Source organism: Dendroctonus ponderosae, unplaced genomic scaffold, assembly GCF_020466585.1.
Source record: "Dendroctonus ponderosae isolate FM_Combo_2020 unplaced genomic scaffold, Dpon_F_20191213v2 Dpon_F_20191213_9, whole genome shotgun sequence".
Lineage (NCBI taxonomy): Eukaryota > Metazoa > Arthropoda > Insecta > Coleoptera > Curculionidae > Dendroctonus > Dendroctonus ponderosae.
Window position 1 is genome coordinate 3,815,236 of NW_026019116.1, and position 10,353 is coordinate 3,825,588.

Genomic DNA, 10,353 nt, shown 5'->3' on the forward strand with positions numbered 1-10,353 from the left:
TACTACTGTGGTTGAAGAATCGTCCAATATCACCACCACGTTTTCTTCAGATTCCCGATCCTCGCTAAAGATTTGAGCCGGCTGACTTTGCTCGCTTAGCTCGGAAATGCTCTTTCGTACGCTATCAACTCTTTCCTTCAGTCCTGAGTAAACTTCTTTCAATTCTCCTAAAAAACACATGACGCTTGAGGAAGATCAATCATAAAAATGGTGGGTGGACACTGTAGAGAGATCAGATCCTCTTCAGCTTTAGCTAGGATGATTAAGTTGTTGCGCACTCACCTGGCTCCAAAGTGGCTTGGTCGGAGGTAATTCCATCTTCAAGTATACTAAGGACTACACCACAGTCCACTAAAGCAGTCACATTGCTGGATGGTGTTAAATCGGTGACAAAATTGTTGAGCAGATTGATGTGTTGGCTCATATTTTCAAGCGATGACACGACAGTCTCATTTCGGTGCTCTCCAGCCTGGAAAAAAGGCACTTTTGTATAGTAAAGTTTATTGGTGGAAACTGCTGCTCGCGCCCTTTGTTTAAACAAGAGTCTTTGGAAGTTCGAAGTTGGCCTTTAATTTTTTCTTCGGGGACTTTCCCCCCGGGTGAAAATATCTTCTACAAGCTCCAAAAACTATGCGCGAAAGGGAATTAGACGATTTGTGCATCAAAGCACCTCAAGTTCCCCATTTACAAAAAACGGAAAAATGTGTTAATTGGTTTATCCTTCTAAAAACCGGTCTTAATTTCAGATTTTCAACAGGTTAGAGAAACTTGAATACCACATGGTTTACAGATTCCATARGCTGTAGCCAATCGGTTTGATTGCAAAAAATTGCTTGAAATAATTGGAAAATTGCCAACAARAACAWGAAAATARCAGAAGAACTTTGGAAACTGTTTAATATGACATAAAAAAATGAACGGGGTTGGAAAGRTCYTGAGGGTGCCTAAGGTTGGCGCATTTTGAAAKCTACYCTTGCCTATTTCAAAAGCTCATGACGTCTCTGCTGAAAGCTTTTCATTGTTCAATAAAAAAATRTTTATGAGTTTATMAAATTCTGTAAAAATTGGGAAACACACCRACTGATATCGAAGAAGTTTGTCGCGACTGAACAGAACGCCAATCTTTTCATTTGAATATGAACGAAAAATGTTCAAGTCGCCCGTAAAAAGCCCATATAAAAATTATAAAGCACACTGAAGAAATCGCACCCTTAGACAGATATAACGAGAATCGATCGAAAGGAACTGTTTATTTACATTCACGAAAAAATCTTCCAAAATTCACATCCAGATTGAATGAAATGTAATTCCAATCGAATCAAAATCACTTCGTTTCCGGAACAAAATCAAACAAAATTTAATGAGAAGCGAACGGAACAAACTGTTCGAGGAAAAAGCCTCCTAAAAATCGACGTTTGAAAAAATAGGACAGCAAGAAGTTAATGAACTCTTGATATACCACAAAAATGGCAAATGTAGACAACACGAATCCATTTACAATAAAAAAATTATCAATTCTATTAAGTACAGCATAGAAAACAACCCACTGAGTTTAATGGAAATCTATAGTGATTTTCAACAAGGAGTGTCTTCCAAATGAGAAAAAATACAGTTTAATACGAGTATGACATCAACAAAGCCTTAATAATGAAGAAACCTTTTCTGCCATTTGTTTAGTGTAAAATGATCCAAAAAAGTTCAAATAGTTCGTAAAAAGTACCTTATAAAATATTATAAAGCAAATGCACATAACACAAGTGTACGAGAAGGAAAAGTACCAAAAACTGCTGCGTTTCCTAGACGAAATCGAAGAATATTAACGAAAATTGATCACGATCTGAAGAAAAAATCTTTCTGATAGTCGACGTTTGTGCTTAATAATTAATTAGACTCAAAAGTTCTCTGTCTTATTTTTTTCTAGTTTTTTAGAAGTATCACAGAAAACAGCAAAAATTCACCAAAAAAAAATGAACAAAAGAAAATCCAGTGAGAACGAAACCAATAAAAAACTTATTCAGATTGTTGCAAATCAGATTTTTGGAAAGCCCTGAACGTAACAAGGAATAGCTTCTAAATGGGGAAAACACTATTGAATATAAAAAAAACATTCAAATTGTTCGTAAAAAGCGTAAATAAGAAATCTACGTATTCACGTAGACACAAAGTAGGCACACCACTGGATTCAGCAGCTCAAAACACATGAGAAAATATATATTTTAAAACAAATTCTCAATGATTGTGGTCGTTACAGGCCAATTTAGTGTCTTTTTTACTCATTTTTCGAATTTTTCCAGTATTTTTGCTCATAACTCTTTTTTGGCAGTACTTATAGAAAAACTGATAGTCGGTTTCATTCGATTTAGCAGGTCAAAATGCGCAAAAAATGCTTCAATGATCAAAATCCGAAATTTTCCGGTTTTTAGAATGATCGAGCACGTTATTTCCATATAACATTTATAGGAAACTTGAAGTGTTTGGAGTCATTCAAAGTCCAATTCCTTTTTACCCATAATTTTTTAGAGCCTTTTTGAGTTTCAGCCGGGAGAAAGTCCCCGAAGAAAAAAAATGAGGTCCGGCCTATTGTGCCCACTTCGATCGAGCACGGAACTTATTTTATCGCGGGTTCGGTTTATTTAGCCAGTAGGTCACTGTGTTGGCGCATTGTTGATTGGAGTGAAATATTTTCAGTGTCCACATTACGAGAAAGGTGAATTTCTTAAATTCTTATTGTTCTTAAGATCTTTTAATTTGTACCATTTTTGAATCTCCGCCAATTATCTAAGACTGGGCATCTGGAAAATATTAAACCACGCAACGCCGGTGATTGTACTCACCTTTTCAACGGTAGAAGCTAAGTCTTTCTGGAGAGTAGCCAGTTGTCGTAAGGCTTCTAGCAAAATAGTGTCACCAATATTACGTTGAGTGGTTTCAATGTTGAATAACAAATCGGCCACTGCTTGAGACGTATCGGTAAACACAATTTGGCTAACTTGTTCGAAGACATCTTTGAAAATTTCCTGCGATCGTTCCTCCTGCTGCTCCGAAGATAAGCTTGTGGGTTCCGGAGTGCCAACGTTTGCTTGAATCCTGTGGAGTAATTGGCGCAGTTTTTATTTTATAGCGTTTCCCTAATCCTACACGCACCTTGTAATGGAAGTGATGATGTCTTCGATGGCACCAGCAAAAGTTTCCAGAACATTCATGGATATGACTCCAGAGTGTCTATCTCCAGGCTCTTGATTTTTTATCACGTTTAAACCGCGCGATAGCTCACCAATCGGTACAGAGGTTTTGTCTAAAATTGCTAGGCGAATTTCCTGCGACATCGACTTTTCTCCAGCATATCGCAGAGCCTAAATTATTATAAACAATTCACTTCTGTGCCCAACAACGCATCACGAAAATATTACCTGCTTTTCTGCTACTTTTAATTCTTTAAGCAAATACTTTATGGGCTCTGAGAGTTTCTCCAAAATGGCCTCATTGAGGTGACTGTACATTTGATCTGGGTCTTCGTAAGCAACTGTACGCTCTAGGCTTTCCAGTTTGTCTGAAAATTACAAAAATCAATCTTAAGTTTGCATCAGTTAAAACATACCAAATCATTTTCATCATTGAACTGTCCTGATACTAGTTTCAAAACGATGTTTCATAAATTGGTAGGCTTCATATTCATTGATTCATTATTTAAGTTTAAAAAAAAATTTCACCTTTAATCTGCAAAGTTGGTGTTAAAAACTTCATCAAAAGATCGGCATCTTTGGCTGAAGATGACTGTTCCGAAGCACTCGACTCCGGATCTTGCTTATATTTGCCCTCTCTGATAATCAAATCGGTCTTTATCAATTCGTTTCGAATCTCCTTCAAAGTGATGCAAACTTCCTGAGTGATTTTCGATGGAGTGATTCGTCCTGATGCTTTAGTCCGATCTAGCTCTTTTTCTAGTAGCGTAATTTTCTCAACGTTATCTAAACTATGCATCAACTGATCTCCCACATTTTCCAGAATGCTGTTGCATGTTTTCTGGATTAACGTGTGCTCTCGTCCTTTCATCGCTACGCACTTTTCTACAACACCTAAGCTCTTTTGCAGGTCGAATATTGGAGGCGCCAGCAGCTCAACTATCGAGATTTCTTGAGAACTTGTAATCTGCAGATAACATCAATTAACTTTTCCTGATGATTTTCTCCTCTTTTTATATTACCTGTGCCCCTTCCTTTTGCTCCAGACTCTCAAAGACGGTCTGAATGTCCATCACTGGTTGAGCAATGCTCTTTAACACGTCAATGCTTCGATCAGCAGCTGCTGTAGTAGCTTTAAGAGCGGACTGGGCAAGGACATCCTCTTGAACAATGGACAGCTTCAGTTGCAGTTCGACCAACGTCAATTTCAACTCGGTTATCACTTTGAGTTCTTCCTCTTTGAGTTCCTGTTCTATTGCTTCTTGCACTTGAGGATCAATCACCAGTCCTAATAAACAAATACTCACTGATCCATCGAGTACAACAATCCCTCTGCTTACCGTCTCCTTCTTCGCCTTGTATGTCGCGAGGAATCTCTAGTATATCGCTGGTTCTTTGAAGGGTTTCTCTTAGGAGTTCGTCTGAACTTTGCGACGATCTAAGTAAAGTACAAATGGAGTTAAAGACTAAGCGTAGATAAAGACACACTGTTGGTCCACTGACCTCCTTTTCGGCCTTTTAATTTCCTGGCTTTCACTGAGATTTACCCTTAAATCGGAACCAATTTCATGAGTGGTTCTAGGGGTAAGAGGCCTTCTGGCTTCCTCCTGCAAAGCCTCTTCGTCTGGAAGGCTGGTGGTTTCTGTGATGGCTGCCACCTGCACAATTTTACCGTAGGAAACTGTTGCGCAATACCATCATCATCACTCACCTGGAAAGCTCTGTTGTCCTCCTCCAGATGATGCCGCTCGGAACTCATTGCACTTTCAAAGTCTCCGTAGCTCTCACTGTCCAGCTCAGCAGCCCCGGCCAGACTCTCATTGTTGGAGTCCATAGAAATGTTCTTCGATAGACTGTAATAACTGTTGCTCTTCTGTGAATCTGATTTCCTTGGTGGGCGTTTGGGAGCATCGCCGCTACTGGAAGTCAAGTCGATTTTTAACTTTTCCGAAGTTATGGACGATAGAGCGTGACCTGCCAGAAGCGGAATAATCGATTAGAGCTTAAACTTGATTAATGGTTGACTTGCCACCTTCGTCGGTTATCGAGTAAATTTCGTCCACATCAGCCTCTGTTCTGAGGTCTTCGTCGGCGGTCATAAAATATTCGTCAGATACATCCACAATCACGGCTTCCATCAGAAGATTTCCTGATGTTGAGGACTCCTTGATGAAGCGCAGAGGAGGTAGCTCGATCATGTTGTGTTCTAAAATGTATTAGATATGTTGGTTGGTGTCCGATATGATGTAATCATCTGAACTACTCGCTACTTGGATTACCGTTCTAAACTTTTTTAATATTCTATTATTTTCAATTTTAATCTAGTTTAGGCAGAACAATTAAATCTAAAATTAATAATGAGTCGTTGCAGCAAAAGCCAAAAAAGTCCTGTTGCAAGGTGTTCAAGTGCAAAGTTAATCCCGTTGTGGCGTATTCAAATGCGCATTAAAACATGTTTTATGCTGTTCAGTATTGCATCTTTCCTATCGGTTCAATACGATCAGGTAATAAAGTTGCTGAATTTAATTATTAATTTAAGATAATACTCATAAGGAATTAAACATAATTAAAATAGTTTTGTGATAGGCACAAGCATTAACTCAAGCATGAAAAACCATATAAAGGATGCGCCCAGATTTTCCTTGATTTCGAAGTTTGAAGAAACTAATCAAGTTGAAGAAGAGCTCATCTCTACCGTGCCATTGAATTTTTCCATCAGAAGCTCCAAAAATTCGCGTAAACGATAAAAACTTGTGTTGTGAAGTGAAGTTTTGTAGGTGGAGGATGCAGTCAATATCAGCAGTTCTGTGCTAAATAATGCAGATATTTAATCGAATTATTTTCAACTGATTAGAGTGACTATTTTGTAGTTGCATCAGTGCTAATATATTGCTGTATCTCAAATACTATATTAGCCATACAGATTTCGGGCAAAAATTAATTATTAGTAAAGTGTCCAAAAGAAATTGCTAAAAATGATTGTCAAGACCGCAAAATAAAATGATCAATTTTTAATTCGAATTTTAAGCGGTTTGAGCAAGACCTTTGAAAGTACCTTTAGTCCAATTCTGATAAAATGTTGCCAAATTTTACTTTTAGTTTTATGATTCCAATTAGCCAAATAAAGTGGTGGGAAAAGATCAAATATTTTTTCAATATTTAATCAATATTTAAAATTTTCTCAGAAATGGACTAAAGGTATTTTCAATATACCGTAGTCTTGCTGAATCCGCAAAAACTAAGTGTTTAAATTTTATTATTTCGTACAGGGCCAAAACAAGGCAAATTTTTAGAGAGTTTGGCATGCTCGCAGTTGAACTAAAAAACGTTTTTTTTGCATCGACAGCAAAGGCATAGATATCTCGTAAGTATATACCTATAAAGTAATCGTGTTTCTTGATGATTATTTATTTACAGGATGATTTCCAAAAAAAAACATTTTTTGGGTTTCGCAGTGATAGGCTGTTTCCTCTTGAACCGATTTTCCAAATCCAGATCGCCAGTTCAAGCCAAAAGTTCATAGTCAACATATGATAAAAATTAAATATATAGGGTTGCATGAAAGCATGAATGGAGTATTTGAAAGATAAATTATTTTTAATTGAATATTCGCTAATTTCCGAGATTTGGGGGGCAGTTCGAATTTGGGTCACTTTCAGTGCAACTCTATAAACTTGAATTTTTGAATAAAGTCTACTATGAAGGTTTAGCTTCAACATGAGCTCCCTTTTAGTTTTGAAAATTGATCCCAGAAGAAAAATGTTATTACTGCAACATCAAAAAGTTGATTTTATATCACCCTGTAATTAAAAAAAATAAGCGAAAAATTCAAATATAGTTTCCAGATATGGGGATAAATCTAGTTTAATATATTAAATCAGATAAAACGTGTAAATCTATAGTAGGGCAGATATCGTCGGTTGAAGTTTCTGCTGGCTCAAAAACTGTTGAAAACGGACCAGAAATGTCGATTATTTCAGATCAAAATCTTCGAGCGTGTTTTTCAATGAGCTCGTTGCTTTTCTCGCTTCCTTTAGAAAACTGATTAAATAAAAATTAAAAAAATTAAAAGTTTGCTACGATTTTGAGGGGATTGACACTTGTCCTTTGTCTTTTACCAAAAATAAAAATTTCAGATGCGTGTTTTTTGAGCTCAATAGAATGCTTCCGACCTAAGAAGCTCCCCAAGTGTTTGGGTCTATAATACGGAAAATTTCGTCGGTTAAAAATTGCGTAAAATAGGCCAAAAATATCGATTATTTCGGATCTAAAACTTTTAGAGCGCTTTTGAATGCGCTCACAGCATTCCTCGCTTTCTTCACGTGAAAATAATGCAAAATTCAGAGTATTTAAAGCGAAAAAATCGCCCTGTTCTTTAATCTGTCGAGTTTCAATTAATTAAAACTTTTGACCTGGAATTTAAAATATGCCAATTAACGCTATTGCAGCGCAGCAAAAAAATAGACAAGTGTAATTTTAGAAAAAAACTGCTTTTCAAACAGAATCGTATTTACTAAAATCATCTAGCGTATAACACGTTGGGTGTTAGAATAGATAGAACACAGAAAAAAATTCCTGGGCTCATTCAGAAATGTAGCATTGTTTTATTTCACGCCCTGTAGAAACGTTATCGGAAGTAAATAATTTGCAAAAAAAGGCTCTATATCATAATCCGTTTCAAAGTTAGAGCAAATTTGGCCGTGTAAGATTTCTTTTGTTGAGCAGCTCACATTGTTGCAAAATTCATGATTTGGGATTTTGCAAATATCTGATTTTTTTTGTTCTATTTTCCTTGATAATTTTTCAATGCTGCCTAATACCTCACAGAAAACTTGCACCGAAATGATACCCAGTATACGAAAAACATACGCAGTGAGCGCAAAAAAGCGAAAGAGATTAAACATACCGGATACGTGCTCGGATAGCTGCTCAGCATACATTTCGACAATCTGCAACGCCTCATCCTCAGTCAAATCGGGGGTTTCGTATAACGACACTGAAACTTCCTTTCCATCGAACGAAAATGAAACTTCACCAGTGCCGATGGTGACTGACTGATCACCAGCAGTGTCATACATTTGCGAAGTTCTTTCTTCGTGAATCGTGGACAGTGATGGCTGCCTGACCAGCTCCATCCGCTCTTCTTGGCGAGCCTTTTGGTCTTCAAAGCCTAGTAGGGAAGCGAAACTCGCCACCGTGCCCATACAGTTTCTGGCTTCGCACGTATACGTGCCCAGGCAGCACGTGCCATCTTCGCCTGAAGTAATTCTGTGGATATCGCCCGGCTTTAGTTCAACTCCGTCCTTGTACCATTTCAAGACTGGCTGAGGTACGCCAATGACTTTGCACTCCAAATTAACCGCTCCCTCCTACAAAAGCTCCGAACATTTAACTCTCCTAGACGGATAAAGGAGATGAGGTTACCTCTGAAAGAACTGCTCTCAAGCACTCCAAAAATTTGGGTTTCTTGAAATGTTTCGGTATATTTAGTCTTAAAAAGCATGAAGTGACTGAGTGGCCAAACTCATTGGTTGCAACGCATTTCCACTCTGCTTGATCGTTGAATTCCAACTGTCGCACATCCAGATGGCAAATTCCTAAGTGTTCTCTGACTACGAAGTACTTTTCGGGCTCATTTTCGATCGGCTGGTCATCGCGGTACCAGGAGAGGGTTGGGAGTGGAGTCGTAACACTTACTAAAACACATTTAATGCGATTTCGTGGCTTCATGTGAGGTGTATAGCCAAGTTACCATGTACAGTGAATCTGAACGACTCATTAATCTTGGCTTCTTCGCTTTTGAGCCCATGCAAGAACTTGGGAGCCTGGCTGGCTGAAATGAGTTGCGCTCTCTCCTCGTCGTTCAGCTGGCTTTCGATGTCCTCCACTGTGAGCTCTGCAGAACTGCGGGCCTCGCCCATGCAGTTCTTCGCAATACAACAATAGGATCCTGTAGATGTTCGGAAATTTCAATAATAGACTGATCGGGTACAACCTGCACCTACCTACCTAAAGAATTGGTCCCAGTCAGCTGATAAACATCGCCAGGCTTGAGCTCTTGGCCATCCTTAAACCATCTGAGCAAAGGAGTAGGCGAACCGACCACTTTGCACTCAAAGGACACTAATCCTTCTTCAGTTAATACTGCTTTCAGTGTATCCAAGAATCGCGGTTTCTTGAAATGCTTGGGAACTGGAAACGAATAGTCGAATATCGTCTTTAAGTTGCTGTCGCTTCACTGTTACGTACTAATCATGTTTATATCACAAGTTGAAATGGAGATTGCGCCTTCTTGACTGGTGGCCACCAGCTTCCATTCTCCTTGGTCTTCGGCTTCGGTAGGGCGCACTTCCAAAACGTATCCTCCGATACCATCGGCCAAACATTTGTACCTGCAAAATACGATAACTATAAATAAATATAATATTGTAACGTGGATGGCCGAGTATCAAACTCTTTTGATGCCATTTCCGTTACACTGCCCCCCTTCTAAACCCTGATCGCCCCGATTAGGTAAATCCTGGATCATCGTTATATCTGGCCAAACGGTGAATGTGGACAACTTTAAATTTTGCCTGAGAGCTCTTCTGATTGCTCCTCAACAGTTCAACGCCGCCGGCGTCGCGCGGCTTTTTGCTAGAGTTTACTTGTCGCACCACGTTGTCCATCCATTGCATCAGCGTCCTCACCAGGTTGAAGAACTTGAACAGATCGCCAGTATGGGCCAGTTTTCCTCTGCGTTGCTCGCAAACCATTTTCAAACTGGCCCACGCCGACACTACTTCTTGTTCTCTATTTGTGATCCCTTCAGCTTTGTGGCCCGCATAGCTGGCTCGAAGCTTGACCGATTCCTCTTGGATCTGTTGCACTTGGTTCTGAAGTATCTGTAGGTCTTGCATGAAGTTCTGATGTTTGCGCTGCAGCGTTGAAACAGAACCAACATCTCGGCCCAGTTCATGAGAAGAGACCACCATTTCGCGATCAGCTATCCACTGCTCCAAGTGGCCAACGTCTCTGTTGAGCAGGAAGAGCTGCAAGGCCTCATCCAGCTTAGCGCGTCGTTCTTGCGCCAAATGCTTCAGTCCGGCATATAGCTTGTCCAGTTGCGACTGTTTAACCGCGACCTGCTCGCCCAAAGGATGTCCTTCAGTCGGCAGGGCCTTTACAATTT

At 39.2% G+C, this 10,353-nt stretch overlaps 1 protein-coding gene across 1 annotated transcript in view; it reads right to left on the minus strand.

Annotated features, from left to right (window-relative positions):
- Nucleotides 1–10,353, minus strand: part of LOC109535867 (titin) — a 113,278-nt gene that overhangs the window by 90,233 nt on the left and 12,692 nt on the right. Inside the window, exons 10-25 of the mRNA XM_048669879.1 lie at nucleotides 9,432–9,574; nucleotides 9,192–9,374; nucleotides 8,935–9,132; nucleotides 8,607–8,878; nucleotides 8,089–8,551; nucleotides 5,212–5,388; nucleotides 4,894–5,156; nucleotides 4,686–4,840; nucleotides 4,523–4,620; nucleotides 4,205–4,470; nucleotides 3,711–4,149; nucleotides 3,411–3,550; nucleotides 3,145–3,353; nucleotides 2,835–3,087; nucleotides 283–469; nucleotides 4–167 (exon numbers count right to left, since the gene is read on the minus strand). Coding sequence (XP_048525836.1) covers nucleotides 4–167; nucleotides 283–469; nucleotides 2,835–3,087; nucleotides 3,145–3,353; nucleotides 3,411–3,550; nucleotides 3,711–4,149; nucleotides 4,205–4,470; nucleotides 4,523–4,620; nucleotides 4,686–4,840; nucleotides 4,894–5,156; nucleotides 5,212–5,388; nucleotides 8,089–8,551; nucleotides 8,607–8,878; nucleotides 8,935–9,132; nucleotides 9,192–9,374; nucleotides 9,432–9,574 — 3,610 coding nt within the window. The remainder of the gene's footprint in view (nucleotides 1–3; nucleotides 168–282; nucleotides 470–2,834; nucleotides 3,088–3,144; nucleotides 3,354–3,410; nucleotides 3,551–3,710; nucleotides 4,150–4,204; nucleotides 4,471–4,522; nucleotides 4,621–4,685; nucleotides 4,841–4,893; nucleotides 5,157–5,211; nucleotides 5,389–8,088; nucleotides 8,552–8,606; nucleotides 8,879–8,934; nucleotides 9,133–9,191; nucleotides 9,375–9,431; nucleotides 9,575–10,353) is intronic.